General features: G+C 38.0%; 2 protein-coding genes across 6 annotated transcripts; one reads left to right on the forward strand and one right to left on the reverse strand.

Annotated features, from left to right (window-relative positions):
• The first annotated feature begins 347 nt into the window (after window positions 1–347).
• LOC131318549 (dihydroneopterin aldolase 1-like) lies at window positions 348–5953 on the forward strand. 5 transcript variants are annotated; one of them, XM_058348405.1, is made up of 3 exons: window positions 348–506; window positions 2626–2830; window positions 5534–5953. In XM_058348405.1, the coding sequence occupies exons 2-3, from the start codon at window positions 2631–2633 to the stop codon at window positions 5730–5732; spliced, it is 399 nt and encodes a 132-aa protein (XP_058204388.1). In that variant the 5' UTR covers window positions 348–506; window positions 2626–2630; the 3' UTR covers window positions 5733–5953. The 5 variants fall into 5 exon arrangements, with proteins under 5 accessions (XP_058204388.1, XP_058204392.1, XP_058204389.1 ...); XM_058348409.1 differs by having other exon boundaries at window positions 364–506; window positions 2606–2830; XM_058348406.1 differs by lacking the exon at window positions 348–506 and adding an exon at window positions 1111–1270.
• A 5235-nt stretch (window positions 5954–11188) lies between these two features.
• Window positions 11189–17010, reverse strand: LOC131318557 (ankyrin repeat-containing protein At5g02620-like). The gene is made up of 4 exons (XM_058348418.1): window positions 16336–17010; window positions 13729–14000; window positions 12911–13189; window positions 11189–12095 (listed from the first exon to the last, which is right to left on the reverse strand). Exons 1-4 carry the CDS (start codon window positions 16670–16672, stop codon window positions 11547–11549), a joined length of 1437 nt encoding a protein of 478 aa, XP_058204401.1. The 5' UTR covers window positions 16673–17010; the 3' UTR covers window positions 11189–11546.
• Between the last annotated feature and the right edge of the window lie 2837 nt (window positions 17011–19847).

Here is a 19847-nt window from a genome sequence, read left to right on the forward strand (position 1 = left end):
TAAAAAAAATGCGCAACACTGAATTGTAATTTATTTGACACAATTATCTAAAATTTAATGTATTTCGAAACAAGGTTGTGAATGCCGTTCCGTACCTGCTAGTACCGACTGGTGTGTACCGGATTGATGAGTAAACGTTACCATGACCCTCCAATATCGTACCGGTCCCAATACTGGACGATACCGCTCTGTACAAGCCGTTCTGGTAAATACCGGGGGAGATGCTCTTATTGGAAATTCCGGCCGGTTTTTCGCAATGCTGGTCCATTTTGTAATAATGTCCAAATTATGTCCTAAGACCGTATTTTCCCCCTCAATTCGGTGTATCTATCTAGTGTATCTAATCTACCCAAATCATGCAGACATCGATCAGTGAGTCACTTACACTCACCATTCAAGTTGTTCTCATCTCCAGTTTGTCGCCGTCAAATCTCATCCACGGCGGAGTCGGTGCAGCGCAGCTTGTTCCCGCCGCCAGCAGGGATCTGAGCCACCCTCAACCGAAGGTACTCCCTCTAGGCTCCAAGTTTCCAACACTCTATTTGGTCGACGTGTACACTGTTAAAACCCAGTTTGATTTTTGATTTTGAACACCCAGTTTGATGTATGAATGCATTGATAATTAATACGTATGTGTTCTACTCTTCAATTTGAACACCCAATTCAATCGGTTCTGAACAACCAATAGCCAACACATGCCGAATGCTCCACTCATCTCTCTCTCTCACTGAATATTTTATCACTACACAGACTGAAACTTGTAACGAATAGATCACTATACACAATGTGTATTAAGTTGCTTTGCGTGTGTTTTGTCAGATTTTATATGAATTGCATGGTATGGGGAATTTTTTTGAGTTATAATTATATTATGTATAATTGTAGTTGCAGTAAATCCGAAACGGTACCCGCTATTTGACCGGTACTGGTACGTACTATACCAGTTGAAAAACCGGTACCATGGCCGATACGGTATTTAGAACCTTGTTTCGAAATTATATCAAGCGGCATCCGATTAACCTGATTTTGATGTGGCGATGTTCTTAACGAGGTCTAAAAAGTGAAACAATTTCGATCATTGTTGTGAGCCCGAGAAGGGCCGAGTCGGCCGACAAATGGCCCAAACTGGACCACACTGGATGGGAGTGGGACTGGATCGGAGCTGAGTGCTCCATATCATTGCGCTCTCTCTCTCCTTTCTTCTTCAATAACCAGCATACCAAACCAGTCACCATCCGGCATCCCCTCCTCCGCCGAGTCTCTCTGTTAGGTTCTCTCTCTCCTTTCCTTTTTCCCCTTATTCTTCAATAATATTTATATGTACTCAAAGAACTTGCCCGGTAATACTTGGTGGAAAGATTTCGACCCGGTAGGTTTCTTTTGCTTACTTGTAGTTATATCCGGTATGTGATTTGAAACACGCAGGATTTGTGTTTTGGAGGGGCCCGAATCACGTGTAATTTCGTATTGGCAAGAAAAGATATATAACTTCAAATTTTGGGGATTTTTACTCCACACATGTGGAAATTCTAAGATTTTTTTTTTTCACTCGAAGGACTTGCAGGGGTTAGTCCCATGAAAATTTTCTTAATTGACCTGAAAATTAATAAAATATGCTAGAGTAGTTCTGCAGGGGCCCAAGCCCCCCCTGGGACCGCCGCTACTTCAAGTACCATTTCGTTTAAATATCAATGGGGGAAATAGCACAATTAAAACAGAGGCTTCTGCAGAATGAGCTATTTGGAAATGATATTCATACTAGCAGTTGTTTGAGATCAGTTGTGTTGGTAAGGATTTGAAAGTTGGACTTCTTGTTGAGCTGATTTCTTTTTTTTTTTTCTAACCAAATCGAATGAAACGTACAGCACATCTCGACTAGCTGATCAAAACCTAGGGTTTTCTTTTACTTAATATGTGCGCTGGTATACCAGAGAAGTTGGGAAAGCTCATTTCTTCTTTCCCTCCATCTTTGTACTCTTCATGAAAGTTTGGAGCAGTTGGGTAGAACACAGTGAACACTAGCACATTTTTATTTTTTCTGATTTGTTACAATAACGAGCTTTGTCAACCACATTCCTAGGAACTCTCTCCTTATCCCCGTGATTTTCCCTTGCGCTTATTCTCTGCAACCATCAGTCCAGTTTTACCTCTGTTACAGTTATTAGATTTCTTCAGGGAATTCACTTTCTTACTCGGTAAGTTTGTGTTTTTGGTGGTGTTCGTCAGCGTCACTGTCCATCTCATGTCTTTTGGTTATTAATTCTTATCTATTACGTGCTAGGGAGTGAATGGGCTATACTGTTGTCTGTTGAGTTAAACTCATATCCAATCCATCAGCACGTTCTGATGGCGGTGGAGAGATGCAAATACCAAATTTATTGCAATCTTAATGCATTCGTGGTTGAAGATTTTCCTGGTTGCATGAGTTATATACAGACATATATACATATGTACGTATATATGCATTTGGAAACTAAATGTCATTGAAATCCATAATAATTTGTTTTGCATTTTAATTGATGATGGTTGAATACGTTTTAAGTATCTTAGCAAATCCAATCAACTTGTATACTGTTAACTTTCTAATCCAAGGATGCATTTCTAAAAGCAAAGGTTTTTCATCAGGTGCAATGATGGGCAATAATGAGGAAATAAAAGGGGACAAACTTGTTTTAAGAGGACTCAAGTTCCACGGGTTTCATGGGGTGAAGTCGGAAGAAAGGAATCTGGGCCAGAAGTTCTTGGTAGACATAGATGCATGGACGGACCTCCAAGCAGCTGGTAAATCGGACTGTTTGTCAGATACAGTTAGTTATTCTGACATATACCGGTGAGTGATGGTTGTAGCTCTTCTCCGTTTTATCTCCTTTGAGACTGACAATTCAATATGGACACTGAAGTTTACAAAATTCTACCCTCATTTTCTCAGCCAACAACATTTCGTCTACTGTATATATGTGTGTGTGATACCTCATGTTTCTTTGATTAGTGGTTGGTTGTTATTGTTTAGCTTATCAAATTAAAACAAAATGACTATAGAGGATGAGAATTCGATTCATGCAGATGCCTAATATTATTTTCCAGAGAGGATCAATGCATAAAACTATGCCTACATGGAGGATACAAGTGTTAATCTTGTAGGTTGTGTGTGCATGTTGACATAAAGGCTTGTGTGATGTTGATGCATGTCAGGACATGTGGTAGTGCAGTTGGTCAGTGGGACCCATAATGAGACAAAAATGCCAGCGAAAGGGAACACACTCATCTAATGGTTTTTGTGTTATGGTTTAGTGATAAGCCTATAACATATAATGGGGAATTCACTCACAGTTTTTTTAGAGGAACAGATAATTCTAAGTTTGGTGGAATTGTATTGGGGAACTTCGGTCAATTCCAATAGTGTTCATGGTAGCGAGCTTTACATGCTTTATGGCTATGATTTTATATGGAAATCGGGTCATTACAATATATATTAATAGTCATAATTTCACTTGAGGTGAAACTTCTTGTTTTGACACCTCCTTGTAAGTTTTTGGAGGCCCCACCAACTAGATAATTCTTTCCTTCTTTACTCATGCTCAATTTCTGGTTGACCAGAGTTTGTGAATTTTCCATTCAGATTTTGCTTCAGTGTTGGTCTATCATATGAGATTTGACTTTGTATGTCTAATTGAAGTTTGAAGGCAGTCTTTGAAGTTGAACAGCTTGAAATTTACGTTTACAGAAATGCATCAAATTGTTCAGGAAATAAGTTTCCATTTGGTGTAATTTAATTTTCCTCTGCATATATGTATAGCCCCCATGGTATAGACCCCAATAAGCATATTAAGTTCTCGTATCAGGCCTAGGAAATTTGGTAAGCTTCGGGATACATGTTCAGAATATGCATGCATCTAACAAGAATGGTTGATCATGTGTGTGGAATATTATTGCACTTAATTGTCTTGGACTATATTTACTTATTGGTTCAAATGAATTAAATGTTTGATGCTTCATGCTCTAGACTATCCGAAAGTACTATCATGACCAGGAAACTAAGAGCAGACTATTTTAGTATATGAATGTTTCGCTCTCTTCATGTGTCCTTGATCTTCTGAATTTATGAATATAGCATGTAAACACATGCCTAAAGGGAACATACATACGTAACATACCTATTCATGTATCTAGGATGCATATAATAGTTGATTGTAGCACTTGGTGCTTAATGTCTAATAGTTTCTCGCAAGTATCTTTTGGATTCCACTACTCTTTCCATGTTTATGTTCAACAATACCTTACACACATCTACTTGTTAAGTTGCATGGTATCTTTTGGACAACGGGTTGCATGGTACCTTACATAAATGTTCCCGAGATTTTGTTGTGTTATAGACTTATAGCATAGAAAAGATGTGTCCTCAACTTGTATAATGCTAATCCAGGAGATTTAATGGTTTAAATCCAGTTTTGAATCACATTTTTTTTCTTAGGGTAGTTTGCCCTGCCCACTTTCACCAGTTCTTACTTTCTTGGAGGGAACCCCCGTTGTCGCCCATGATGTGTTTGAGTTCCATAATTCTCAGTAAATGGGCTTATTTCTAGGATTGATTGTGCCCTTCAGTCCCTGGCTCATATGAGTCCCTCCCTCCACTTTTCCAATAGTAAACTATGCATTAGGACCCAAATCTGTACTATATTAGTAGTCTAGGATAAATAGTAGGTTTCCCTTTGTTTTGCGGTGGCTGCACCTCTTGAATTTGTAGTACTAGTATTTGTCAGATATGTTAAAAATCAATTAATTCAATGTCATTCCAAGAGATGTAATGATGGCTTACGCACCAAAGGTCGGAGCAAAAATTTGATGGAAAATCGGAATTGTTTCTCCAATATATGTCTACTTCTGGCATCAATCTCTGTTCCTGCATACGTGAGCATGTTAATGTGTCCATGCCCACTTGTGTATCCATGCATAATTTACTTACTCTGAGATCTCTTCTCTGTTGGTAAACCTATTATGGAGATAAGTCCGGTTGGTCCACTTCATAATCACTTGGGGATAAAAATTGACTTTTCCATCTTTTGGATTAGCCTTGGTTTTTTGGAGAAAAATTACGATGAGGTGTCCTCATTTTACAGGAAACAAACCTTCTCGTAGGCTATACCTAATACCCACCCTTGGGCCTTGCCAACATTTAGATATGTTGTAGTAGAGTGTTTTCATCTCAGCACACTTACGTAGCGCCTGCATGAACTTGGGCTCTTGCACCAGTTCACACTCTTGTTCACAAAAGACTTAAATCGAAGATCCAAGCAAGGAGATGAACATCAACAAGCTCGGGGATTCTAATCTGAGGAGTCTTGCATGTTTGAAGTCTTACAATAATGAAACAGCTTAGAAAAAGTGGCTAAGCTCTTCTATGGGGAGATTCTAATCCGAGGAGTCTTGCATCATATGTAATTTCATTTCATGTAAATATATTGGGTTACGATTTTAGAATCATCCTCCTATTTAAAATGCCTGCTGCTTATGGTTTCATCCGGTGGACTGGCAGCTTAGTCAGAGAAATTGTGGAGGGACCGCCTAAGAATCTTCTGGAGTCGGTGGCTCAACAAATTGCATCGACAACCTTGATCAAGTACCCTCAGATATCTGCTCTTCGTGTCACAGTCGGCAAGCCGCATGTTGCTGTTCAGGGTCCGGTTGATTACTTGGGCGTGGAGATCCTCAGATTTCAAAGAAGCGATCAGTAGTACTCTATTACATTCGCGCTTACTGCTCAACATTGTAACTCAAACCAACTTTTGTTAACCCTTGTGCTCTGCTGTGATTCTGGCCTGATGAACAAAATCAAATATATTGCTTTCATCATCTGTAATATATATTATTGCAGAGGCACTTTTCGTGAGGAGGAACCTCGATGCAACAAGTGGCATGAGCTGATTGGCCAAATAATCAAGCAAATATTCTCTTATTCTACCACGAATTCAAATAAGCTAATTTGTTAGCTGAACCCTGATTTAGGAATCTCTATTGAATTTTGAAAAACATTTCAAAAAAGTAAACTTAATCTATCCCTACCGAGTTTCCTTAAATCAATTGTTTGCTATGTCTTTTGCTTTAAGTAAAATTATCCTATTGGCTCATCAATTCAAGAAAAAAAATTTCCCAAAAAAGAACACAGACAAAATTCAAAAGATTCGACGATGTCTTATGGTTTATCCATATATTCATGTTTTCCAAGAAGAAACTATCTTAAATAGAGAAAAAAAATGCTCGCATACTTGCGAAATTCTCTCTCCATTTCAAAACACTGAAATGATATCTGCAACGTCAACATAGCAAAAATGTCAATGGAACGAAGATCCATAAGTCTTTGGGTCGCGTTCGGATCCCAAAATGGAGGTGGCAAGTGACTGATCAGGAGATGAGAGGGGGACGATCGATGATCCTGGGCTGCATAACGCTAGTTGTAACGACGTGATGGTGGAAGGGGAGAGTCGAATGATTCGTAGAGGGAGTAGGGAATCGAGAATCGGGTACAACGGTCGCGATTTTCTCAACATTTTTGACACCAAAGAGCATTTGGAGTGTCGTAACAGTTTACTTTACAATAGTCAAGAAAGCGTCCATTTACACAAGACTTTTGGTTACCACTGCACCAAGCACAATTATTTAGGCCAAGAGGTGGAGTGAGACGTAATCACGTAAAGATCTGTTGGGGTCTAGGTGCGAGGGATGAACGACTTTGCCCAAAAAGGAAAAAAAAAAGTTTCTAATTCTGAAAAAAAAAAACAGAGCCAACATCACGGGTAGGTATCCTTTGGATAAGCCAAAAGGTCCCAAACTGAGACAGGCTAGGAATTGGGGGAGTGGAGTTTGACGTTACCCACAAATGGACAAAGTGAATTGCCGGTCCTTCTTTATAGTCATATCAATGTGGGTAACTACTTGTGCACACAAATGAATGAATGCATCTATTTGTTTGAGCGTTGCAGCAAGATCCAAAATGATGTTGTCATCATCGTTTTCGTAGTTGAGTAGAAACTCCTTGTCATTGCTCTGAAGATATTGCACCGATGTCTTTAAAGCCTCTAACTTGTTATATTTGACACATAAGTGCAGAATCGTCTCCCCTCGGCCTAGTTTCTTTACGAGGCCACTCAATAAAGTATTTTAAGATAAATAAAAGGTTCGAATTATTTTTGTGACACGCAGAAGTGGGCCCCACAAAGCGGTAAATTATAAGAAGGTTTCTTTATCTGTTTGTAATAAATTAGCTGGGGATGGACCGAGGAATGACAATGTAAAGGCAATCGCTACCCCATTTTTCAAAAAAACCCCATTATTAGAGTAGCGTTTGTTTAAAACATTCTTACTCCATAGATTTGTCCCTTGAAGCCTAATATATTAGTTACTCTAAAGTAATCATACGTCCGTATTAAGATGTAACTGTAATTTAATTAATAATAGTTTAAGAACTAGTAAAACGCATTGACCATTTCCAATAACATGCAACAAACCGAATATTCATTGACAACCATACAACAAATACATGGCACCCACAATCATATAGACAAATACACAAAGAAGAAGGATCTAGCTTCTTTCATTCTACTACACAGCTAGTGCACACATAGGAATTGCACAAATACTGCACACAATCACATAATAAAGGGTCTCGGGCACACGTATGTTGCAGTAGTACTCTTTATTTAATAATGGCGACCACACCAGATCCGCCAGTCTGCAGCAATCGTCCAGGCCCACAAGCACAAATTAATCCTCGGCTTGGAATAGAAACCCAAAGTACAACAAAGACTTGCTAGCAGAAGTTTCCCACGCACATATGGCTGCCGGCTGGTTTATCCTCGTTATACTATATTGTTGGTAGCTCTTGGAGTTGATTTGCAACATCCATAACATGCTTTAACGAGTTTTACCAACTTTTTCCCCAGCCATATATACCAAGAAGTGGCATGAGTGAAAGCACCAAAACAAAACCTATGCATAGAGCCAACCAACAGATCAATTGGGCATCAAGTGCATCCTCCGAAACTGGGTCTGGGGATACTAAATTAATTGCTATCACATAAGCTGCACCCATACATGTAATTGTGATATACACAGTGAATACCAACGACCATGTCAAGAACTTGTTTTTCACTGGGAATCCACTCATGGCCAGCATAATAGTGCTCAACGAGACGACGATGCTCCTAAAACTACGGTGTTAAGAGCCAAGTAAGCATGACAAGAGCGCTTTGTGTCCATAATGGCATGTCCCGCTATCTGCTTGTCATCCGCGCGCAGTTTAGCCCAAGGAAGGAGAAGTGGTGTTTTTTGTTTCTTGCCAAAAACCACCCGGCAGGCTCAAAATAGATTGATAAGCCATGGTTGCCATCAAAGTAACTACCGTTATTAAATGGCCGCACACCTGTTGGCATAAAACATATATTTATATTACACTAATATTGGGTCATGAAAACTTGAAAAAGTGGGTTTTAAGTTCCAACCCCATGCATGTAACGAGGCAGCATTATCACCGTCCAAGAAATGCGATTCCAAAATCTGACACTCTAATAACAAACAACAAAAAAACAGTATATATTGACACAAATGTCCCAAGCAAGGAAGGATTATTCAATGCCCTTGGGCACCGCCACGCAGTTGTCTTTGCACATAACAAAGCTCCTCATTGTCAAAATGTTATACACAGGGAGGGAACCAAGATTTCGTAAGCACGGAGGCCAAACTATGAACAACAAAATTTTGAAATTTTAAGGTTCGGAAATTTAATGGTTTGTTTGGTTTAGATTTTGATGGGGATTTTTTGGATAATGAGTGAAGAAAAATAGAAAGAGAAATGAGATTATTAAGAAAGGAAAAATTTATGGAAAACCGTGTGCACCCAAAACGAACACATTCTAGGTGTTCTTAACAAAAAAAAAAAAAAAAACCAATTTTAATATTAAAATTTGAAAAAAAAAATCCCGAAAACGACGCGGGGACCATGGCCCTCGTACGCCCATACATGGATCCATCTCTGGTAGTACAGGAACTGAACTTTTAAACCATTCTATCAAAAGGACAATGATCCTAATGACAGTTTACATTTACGCATCTTTCAACCACAACACGATTTCATACCAGAATGTGAAAATTTGAAGAAAAGCTTGGTCACGGACCCATACCAGGTCATCCGCGAGTTGTTGATTTGCCTTTGTGGTTCCAAATCGGAGTAGTCTCAATAAGCTTATGGGGAACAAGCCGTCTCTCTCCCGCTTGGTAAGCTTGAGGAAATTGCTAACTTTCTTCAGCTTAGCTATCTCAGCCTCCACTTCTGGAGTTATTTCCCTAACTATCACGGTCAATCTACACTCCGGTTTATGCATTATTCCGCATCTTCCTCTAGCGTGGAAAGGGGTTCTCTTTAGGAAGAGGCCCTTCCCTCCCAACGAATGCCTGAGCCGTAAGAAGCATGAAAATGTACAATAAGCATATTTCAAGTAAAAGCAAGAAGGGGTAATTCATTTCTGGTAGTTACCAACGAGGAGACGATCTGGGTCTAATCCGTGATTGTGGGTTGCATTTGCCCTGGCTGAGTTTATAACCTGTGGCCGAAAGGATTTATTTTCTTTTGAAAATGCAGGAAAAATATCCATTAGTCAATGGTTTTTATCACCTGATATACCGTTTTGGAGGCTCGCTTAACCGACATTTGCAACTGCAACACCGCCGCGTCTTCCACGCGCATGCCACGAACTAATGCAGCAACCAAGTTCACCTTCTTAGTCCCTTCAGGGACATCCGATCATCCGATAATAAAATTGGAACAAGTTCCCCTTCTTAGGACTCTGGAAACATGTTAAATTTAATGTCTTGTTGTAATTTTGTATTTGGGCTAAATATTAGTAATTATGTAAGTGGGCCATAAAATGTAGTTTGTACGTGGGCCATGAAATATTTTGTGTTGGCCCTCCTTTATATTTGTGTGTAGGCCCAAAGTTGTGTCTATATACACAAAAAAATGTCAGAAATCTCTACAACTATTGGAATGAAAAAATCTTTGAGTGCTTCTCAATTCCCCAGTTTCAGTTACGGCAATTGTTTTCTTGCTTGGTCCACTAATTTCACCAATAATCAATTAGAGTCCAAGGCTAATCTCAGCCAACAAAACAGCTAGCGAGGCATTAAACATACGTGGTTGAAAAATTACGATCGAAATTCATTTTTTTTTTAATATTAATAACTTTTGATGTTCGTAGATTGGTTCGTATCCGCCATTTTCTTTAAAACCATTGAGGGATTAAATTACGTACCAAGATTCACTAACAGAGAGGTACAACTCAAGAATTAATAGCACGAGGATAGAACTCGAATCCTAGACCAAAAGCTTCTTAAGACTTTTGGTTTTCATTGGGTTACCACTGGACCAAGCATAATTATGTAGGGCGAGAGGCGGAGCGACACGCAAAAATATGTTGGGCCCTCAATGTGAGGCGAGGCACGAGTCTTATTGAGATGAGGTGTAACTAGGCGAGACAACAGTGTCATAAATAATACATCAAGCTGTAAGAAGCTGTTTTCCAAGGAAAACTGTTTTTCAGAAAACTCGACTTTCGCCCAACAAGGAAAAAAAAGTTTATAATTCTGAAAAAAAGAAAAAAAGAAAAGAAGAAGACAGAGCCAACATGATATCCTTTGGATACCAAAAGGTCCCAAACTGACAGGCTAGGAATTGGGGGAGTGGAGTTTGAGCTGTTCTGCAGATATCACACAAGTGTAGAACCGTCTCTTCTTTGTCTAGTTTCTTTATGAGGTCAGTAATTAATAACGTATTTTAAGATTACTGAAAGGTTCGGATTACTTTTGCGAGACCCCGAAGTGCGCCCAACAAAGCGGTTTGTGCACAGTCTACGCACTGTGCACGAACTACCTGTGCACAAATTATAAGAAGGTTTCTTTATATGTTTGGAATAAATTAGTTAGGGATGGACCGAGGAGTGACTATGTATAAAGAGCAATTGCTACCCCATTTTTTGAAAAATTCCCCATTATTAGAGTAGCTTTTGTTGAAAATATTTTTAATAGATTTGTCCATTGAAGCCTAATACATTAGTTACTCTAAAGTAATCTTGCTTCCGTATTTAGAAGTAACTCTAATTTAATAACAATATAAGAACTAAAATACATTGACCACTTCCAATAACATGCAACAAACCGAATACTCATTAACAACCATACAACAAATACATGGCACCCACAACCATACAGGCAAATACACAAAGAAGAAGGATCTAGCTTCTTTCATACTACTACACACCATATAGGCTAGTGCAAACATAGGAATTGCACAAATACAACAGACAGTCACATAATAAAGGGCCTCGGGCACACGCATATTATGTTACAGTACTCTTTATTTAAGATTGACGACAACACTAGATCCGCCAGTCTGCAGCAATCATCCAGGCCCACAAACACAAATCCTCGGCTTCGAATAGAATCCCAAAGTACAACAAAGACCGGCAAGCAAAAGTTTCCCACGCACTTATGACTCCTCGTTATACTATAATATTGTTGGTAGCGCGTCGAGTTTGTGGAAACATATTTTTTGTCTTTTTCCACAGCGATACCAATAAGTGGCATGAGTGAAGCACCGCAACAGAAACTGAGCATAGAACCAGCCAAGCCACAAACAGTATATGAAGTATGTCCCCTAAAACTGGTTCTGGGGATACTAAATTAATTGCTGTCACATAAGCTGCACCCATGCATGTAACTGTGATATACACAGTGATTACCAACGACCATGTTAGAAACTTATTGCGGATTGAGAATCCACTCATGGCCAGCATAATAATGCCCAACGATCCTGCCAAGACTATGTTGTTTAGAGCCAAGAAAGTACGATAAGAGCCACGATGTTCCAAAATGGCGTGTCCCGCTTTATGCCCATCGTCATCCTCTTCTGCAGTATCGGCCAAGGAATAAGAACGGACAGTCGAACTGCCTTTTTTATCATTTTGCCAAACACCACCAGGCGGACTCATAATACATTGATAAGCCATGGTTGCCGTCAAGGCAGCTGTCGTTATTAAATGGCCATGTACCTGTTGGCATAGAACATGTATTTATAATACACTTCTATTGGGTCATGAAAACTTGAAAAAGTGGGTTTTGAGTTCCGACCCCATGCATATACCGACTAATTTGGGTTCATTTCCATTGTACTTAATGGAGGATCCAATTAAAACTAGGGTCCAAACCCTATATAGAATTTGACCTTACAAAGAAATTGATAGTACATGGTTGGGAGTTCAATATAAGACCCAAAGTTTCATAAGACCCCCTAGTTGTATTGCTACTATCAAGACTGTATCTTAAACACAACACTGCTCATCATATATATATATATATATATATATATATATATATATATAGACACACACACACACACCCATTAGGACTTGAAAAGGATTGGAATCGTTCTATTTGTTCGTCTCATCGAGTTTCTCTTGCACATAAAAGACCACACCGATCAAAAATCAATAGTCACATGATTTAAACATGTTTATCCTAAAGTTTAGTATCGGAAATCATACTAGTCGTTAATTTTTGTGAGATAGTATTTTGGTCATGCTTATACTGATGTCTGAAGATGTCCGAATTTTGTTGTTATCGGTGTCCAAAATTTGTTGTACGCGACAAACTCAAACAGATAAACGATTCGAATCACTTTTTGAGCTTGGATGAAGGGCACAACAAGACGAATCTGGTGTTTACTTACTTCTTCGCTAACGCTGAAACTTTGCTTGAATCAGTAGTTAAAAGTTTGATGAAAAGAGTGTACGTGTAGCTGTCATTTAGAGCAATGCGTGTGCATGATTGTATCTATATAAAACTGTGGAAACTCATCAGAAAGTACCTGTTCGATCCAGTGAGGGTCGACCTCAAACCATTTCCAAAACGGAGAAATCTTTTGTTCAGTACGAGGAGGATTTTTGGAAGGTAACTCGGGTTTCAGTTTCGGCTCATCGCAATTGGATCTTTGAACACCAGCTTGCAACAGAAACTCACGAATTTCCATTGTTTTTAGGTCTCTGTTTGGACAATGCTCCACAACATCCAAAGCTGTAGAACCGTTCTGGTTCTTGTCATTGGCATGATCTTTGACACTCTTTATTCCCAACAAATACTCTATGGTCTGCTCATCCAAAGTGCCATTAATGTTCGAAATTAGTGCCTCAAAATTAAGAGCAAGAATTAAAAGCAATTAACGGTTGATAAAAAATTTGACTAAATTTTCCTTCCCAATTTCTTTTTAACGAATCGGTAGCTTTAGACGCGGGTAGAAGTCGAACACTAGGCCAAAAGATTCTTGAGACTTCTAGTTTTCATTTGATTACCATTGCGCCAAGTCTATGAAATCAATTTCTCTCTTTCGTTTTATGGTTAGAAATGTTAAAAAGGGGTAGAGGGATGAAAAACTGTTGTACGCAACTTGTAGCGGTACAATAAGAGTCAATTTAGTTATGGTAAAAACGCTTACGTTTTTGTCTAGAAGCTGCCAACTTAATTAAGTTTTGACATAGTTGATGGTCTCGTCGTCTCAGCGAGATTTATAAATTTTACGTTATCAAAGAATATCTGAAAATGACTCACAATTTAAACAAACAAACTACATAGTCTGGTCCTTTTTAGTAAAGTTAGTGAGGATAACTGCATGTATACACAAGTACTTACATTCACTTGTTTGAGGGCTGCAGCAAGATGCAAGATATTGTTGCCATCATCATCTCTAGAGTTTAGGAGAGATTCCATGTCACTGCTCTGCTTGCTATGCAGATGTTTCACCAATGTCTTTAAAGCTTCTGGCCTATTGTACTTGACTGACAAGTGCAACACAGTCTCCCCTCTACCTAGTTTGTCATGAACTGAAAATGGTTTGGCCCCAAGTAGTTCCAATATAACCTCTACTCGCTCTTTCATGACCGCCAAGTGAAGAGGGGTTCTACCTGTTGGAATACTTGTTTGTCAGAAAACTCTTACTAAAAGACTTTTATAAATTTTTCAATGTCTTTTTTTTACGAACAATATAATTCCATTTATGTATAATATGAAGACAGTACAACCATATTCACTTAACATCCTTTACAAGACCAAAAGCAAAATGAAAAGACCCAACAAACAACAAGACCAAACAAAAGCTCTGTCACGACACCACAAAAATCACAATTTGTCGCCATAACAAAGCTCACCCATTTTTCAATGTTGGATTGCATAAGTTCTTTTTTTTTTTTTTTGGCAAACCCCATTCACGCTAGTGATTAACTTATGTAGAATAATTTTTGGGTTGTCCTTCTTCAATTTTTTTTTTAAATCTGTTAGTTCTACACCAATTTTTTATGTGATATGGGTGAGTAACGACGAGAGGAATCGAAATTATGACTTTTAAACAAGTATTTTGAAAAATATTCAAGAAAAAGTCCAAAAACTAACTTTTTAAGCTTTTCTTTGGATATTTTTCAAAATACTTGCGTAAAAGTTATTTTTTTTTCCTACTTTTTTGATTCCTCTCGTCCTTACTTACCGATATCATATAAAAGTTTGGCGTAAAACTAACAAATGAAAAAAAAAAATTGAATAAAGACAACCAGAAAATTATTCTGCATAAGTTAATTACTAGCGTAAACACCAAGTTAACATCACTATTAGGGCATCTGTTCAAATCCAAGACCTACACTATTATCTGAGCTTTGTCCCTTAGGTGTTCCCTTGGTTGGCATCTTGCCAATCAAGGGTTTGGGTCTCGGATGACACTTGTTGCCCTTCTCTTTGTTCCCGTTAGTCTTTGTAATCTCTCAATGATTAATAAAAAAAATCCACCGTTCCAAAAAAAAAGAAGAGGGAGCACGATGGCCTATTTGTTTTTTGGTAAAGAGAAATTTTATTACCAAAAAGAAACAAGAATACAAGAACCAAGGGCATACCCCGGAAAAAAGTCCAATTAACCTACCGGAAACAAACAAAAACACCAACAACTAAAAAAACAAGAGCCTAACTACTGCTAGTTACAAAATATGTTTTGAAATGTTCCATGCTCTACACAGAACTCTATTAACAGGGCTACGACTATAATTCCTCCAAAAAGATGTCCTATCCCGCACATCCTACTTGTTGTAATTAACTAATCGTTTGTCGTTCGCAACACTTGAATCTTTGTACAATTTACTTGCTTATTTTTTTGACGACCATGTGCTATATTGACTACTATTACTATGTTTCCTATCAACAACCGAAAACAACAAAGTGCAGAGAGGAGGACTCCTCTATTTTAACGACTCCCATCTTTCTTTTTCTTCATTTCTTTTTTCCGTTTTTTATTTGTTATGGGCTATTGGGATGGTAATGGGTTGTTTTGGGTTATTCAAATGGATTGATTTTTGGGCTAATATATGTTGGGTGGGTGTTCATTTAATTTTGAATCGAGTGTTCGTTCATATTCGGGCGAAGTGTTTAATAGATGGATGAACCTAAAGTTTTTACATCTGTTATATATATGAAAAAAATATTTGGTTGTCATGTGACCGTCCAGTGGAAATGGCAACGGGGCGGGGTGTGGCATATTTTGTCATATCTGACCCAAACCTGAAAAGCGCAACACATCCTCGAGCTCGAACCTGCCCCGAACCCTAACAGGTTAATGTATGGGTGACCCGTTCCCGCCCAAGTCAAGGAACTGGTTTACGCAACCCACCCCATCCCACCCCATAAAAATTGAGAAACAAATTGTGTAAACTAAATACAAAATGGAAAGAATAGTTATATACCAATTGTTATTTTATATTGATGGTGAATAAAGAAGCGAAAAGTATAATTTCTTACTAAAATAGTTAAAAGATATGGATAAACATGCAACTCTTTTAGTATAATAGTGAAATATATGAGTAAAAACATTGAATTTTTTATGTTAAATCATTTCGGGGTGGATAACAAGGCCGTATAATGTCACTCCGAACCCTACCCAACCCCGATTGAGTTTTTCTTAGTTCCGCCGAACCCATCCTGGTGTTCAAAAATTTGACAAATCAAGACGAGCTAGGGGTGGGTTCGGGGTGGGGACATGATTTTGCCATCTCTATTGGCCAAGCTGTAGAGCCGCCAGGGAGTGGACACGAAGTCACAAACACTTTGAGGAAAGTTTCTATAAGCATCAGGTTAGATTTTTGGAGTTGTTACTGTCTCCTAGAATCTTCACGCGGAAAGCAACGACTTTGTTTTGTTCGACAGAAAAGAAATAAAAATACAATGCTACTTATTACTAAAGAGAGAGAAAAACAACATTAGTACCGTCTTGATCACGAGCGATGCAGACTTTGGGGTTCACCCGTAACAACTCGTGTACAATCTTGAAGTGGCCCTCAGTGGAAGCCAAGTGGAGGGGTGTACACCGTCGCGAGTCTAACTCGGCGGCAAGTGTTGATTTCTGACTCAGAAGGGCATTCGTGAAATCCAAATGACCGCGCAATACCGCTACGTGCAAGGGGGTGTCACTGGAGAAGCACTCAGTTGAGCTAGCTCGGTCGAGAATGAGTGGATCTTTCTCAATCAATGTTTTTAACATTTCGACACTCCCACTCAAGCAGGCTTCATAGAGCCTTTTCGCCACTTCTTCTGTCTCGCTCATATCGATCGAAATAGTAATATTTAACTTTTTTTTTTCTTTAATAATAAGGAAAGACTAGAAATATTTGACTGACCACTCGAAACAAGTAATAAGAAAGGAAAAAACTGCTATGAAATCAAAGCGGCATACTAGACCTTCTTATATAGGCAAAGCCGACCGAGCAATGCTAGGTATCCAAACAACTTATCCAGAAAGGGGAGCCCGTATTTTAAGAGGTGTACTCTTGATTTTTTCATTTCGGAATACTTTTTGAGTGAGTTTTTTTGGGTACCTAGCATTAATGAGACCAAGCACAACAAAACATTGATAAAAGGTCGATGTATCCCTCTTCGAGATTTATAAAAATATTTCGTTTGCCGAGGAAAAAAAAAGAAAGGTCGAGCATTTCTGTGAAGGAGAATCCAGTTGTCTACCACCACAAGGGAAGATAGGGCAAATATCAGTCCAAAAATATAGGAGTACGATCAGCAACAAATTAATGAGTGAACTCAATTTTGAGATTAAATTCTTTACACCACCGGGGTAAACATTTGTTTTCTCCAAATTATATATTGCGCCATGTTGTCATGTTTTATTGATTCGGACCACTGTTTTGCAATATGACGCAATGTAATTGATTTGGAGGAAACAAATGTTTATACCGGCGGTGTAAAAATTTATTCTCCTCAATTATACCACACCTCATTCCAATTTTATCGGATGTCCCTGAAGGACTTTTTTTCTTGACCAGTGGTCCACTAGGTTTCTCTCCTCTAATCTTCCATCCAGGGGCGGACCTAAGACTGAGGACGTGCCACCCTCGTTTTCAAAATACCAAAAAAAAAAAAAAAAAACTCAGAGAAAGGTTAAATATAAACACTTTGAAGAATTCTACACAAGTGCATGCTGTGGTAGAGCGGTAAAGCCCCTCCTTGTAGCCACCAGTGTGATTTCCACCGTGGTTTGAATCCCTTGGCACACTATATGTTTTTCCGTTTTTCAAGCGCGCGCGCGCGCACTCTCTCTCTCTCTCTCTCTCTCATTTTTTTTGCATAAGTTCCCACAAAATTTGTAATTTTTTTCACTAATTGAAAAGGAACATGACCCATTTGGATAATAAATTTCCCATGACCCATTCAGATACATAATTTCTTTTATAGACTAATGTGGTTCGTTTAGGTATTTATGGGTATGTAATAAAAACTAAAACTTCATACAAATATTGTAAAAAATGCAATTTAGAGAATGGTAGGTTCAGATAAAGAAAAATCATTATCTTAATATCTTGCATCTGCATACCTTAAAAGAGTTGAACCAAACCTTTATTTCTTTTGAAAAAAAAAATACCCACGAAAACCTAATTATATGACTTTATTCAATCTTTTAATGGTGTCACTCCCGCATCTGAATCCTGGCTCCGCCGCCACTGCTTCCACCAAATTAAAAAGAAGCTCGATGACCTTGAGTCGCCCAAAGATGATATGAAATAGAAATACAGGTCTTGTTTGTCAAGAACAACGTTTCTTAACGAATACATGGAATAGTACTGCCACAAATCGATATTTTGTATGAAAGAAATGGTAAAAAAAAAAAAGGAGGAACTTTTTCCAAATTGAGGCATTTTTACATTTTGTTCCACTTGATTCATATTTTCATACTTTTTCAGTTTTTCGATCTCATCGAGTTGAATTCTTAATCCTAAATATTTTGACAAAAAATTGAAGAAAAAAAAAAATTCATGGCACCGAGTACGTATAGACCCTTTCTAATCAAACTGTTTCTTATTAGTGCTAAAAGAAGCTACTTTAGGTTACACTCAAAGTTACTCTAATATCAAATTAATTACCATAGTATTCATATTCTTTGAAATAGTAAGATCGATTTTTAAGAAGATTAAACATAAAGTCATTCTTTATGACAAGAATGTCTGGAAACTTTTCCAAAAAAATTTTACTTTTTTTTTTTTTTGACCGGAAAAAAGGGTGGGAGGAGGTGACTGATAGGCGCATAAATGTTCACATAAGTGCCCCATAATTTATCTTTGTTAAGTCTATTTATATTGTTATTTGGAGATTAATAATGTGATTTTTGTCTTGTAGGTGTTTGGAAGCTTAAATCGTAAAAGCCTATTAATTAATGAACGTGGCCAGAGTTGAGAGTTGAGAGGATTGAATCATGAATTAAGCCTTGGAATTTACTGCTACCGTCCATCAACGTCAATGTGCTCTTAGAATTGAAATTGGTTTACAAAATACACAAGTGTCGGTGGGTCCAACAGGAAAAAGGCACATTTATTGTATTGGCCTTTGCTGTGGTGGGCCAGAATAGGAAGAAAAGGCTTTTTCCAAGTTTTACATGGCAAGGGTTTTAAACTATTATAAAAGGAGAAGAAAAAGGGTAACGGACAGGAAACAGGGCTGCCGAGAACGTAGAACAGGACTGCCGAGGTCAATATTGTTTAGTATTATTTTTTTCTTTCAAGTTTTTGATGCTTGTTCAATTACTCGCACTCTGATAATTAATTTTAATTTTTATTTTTTAAGTTAAAATGTTCAGGATCATTTATTTTATAAAGCAAAATTTAATTTTTATTATAGTTATTGATGTCCGATGAAGCTAATTTTTTTGCGTGGGTATATTATTCTATGGATCCTACAAGATTAACGATTCAAATTATTATAATGAATGTACGGTGGAGCCCACAATATAAAGGCAATAGAAACCACGGTATTTCTACCTCATCCGGAAAGAATTTAAACTCAACATGAAAGAGCTCTTTTGTAAGTTCCTGAACTCCCTTTTTGACCGCTTACAGGTTGCTCAACCCTCTCACTCCAAATGTATACCTTGATGTTAGGTTAAAAATGAACATATGCACCTTCTTTTCCCAATTAAAAAGAACATCCATCTAACCTATAACTTAGCTATCAAAATATCAAGCCACAATCAATTCATTAGAACACTTTACCTAACAATAGAACATGTTATTTGCCATGAAAAATTTCAGCTTACACACGGGAGCTAAATTTATTGCACTTTTTTTTTTCTTTCTTGGAAAACATTATAAAAAATAAAAACCCTTTTTAACCTTAAGGCAATTGGACCTAGATATTCTTGAAACTATCACTACGACTTAAGCATTAGGTCAATGAATAACACACAAGCTAAAAATGTATTAGATCAATGCAAAAGCTCA

This window comes from Rhododendron vialii, chromosome 3a, assembly GCF_030253575.1.
Source record: "Rhododendron vialii isolate Sample 1 chromosome 3a, ASM3025357v1".
NCBI lineage: Eukaryota > Viridiplantae > Streptophyta > Magnoliopsida > Ericales > Ericaceae > Rhododendron > Rhododendron vialii.

What these genes read in the sequence shown, in the direction of transcription:
- LOC131318549 (XM_058348405.1), top strand. Translation starts at nt 2,631, where the DNA reads ATGATGGGCAATAATGAGGAAATAAAAGGGGACAAACTTGTTTTAAGA. An exon ending in AGTTATTCTGACATATACCG is followed by an intron (nt 2,831 to 5,533) that starts GTGAGTGATGGT and finishes GTGGACTGGCAG; the next exon opens with CTTAGTCAGAGAAATTGTGG.
- LOC131318557 (XM_058348418.1), bottom strand. Translation starts at nt 16,672, where the DNA reads ATGAGCGAGACAGAAGAAGTGGCGAAAAGGCTCTATGAAGCCTGCTTG. An exon ending in CATCGCTCGTGATCAAGACG is followed by an intron (nt 14,001 to 16,335) that starts GTACTAATGTTG and finishes GTATTCCAACAG; the next exon opens with GTAGAACCCCTCTTCACTTG. An exon ending in CAGCCCTCAAACAAGTGAAT is followed by an intron (nt 13,190 to 13,728) that starts GTAAGTACTTGT and finishes TTGGATGAGCAG; the next exon opens with ACCATAGAGTATTTGTTGGG.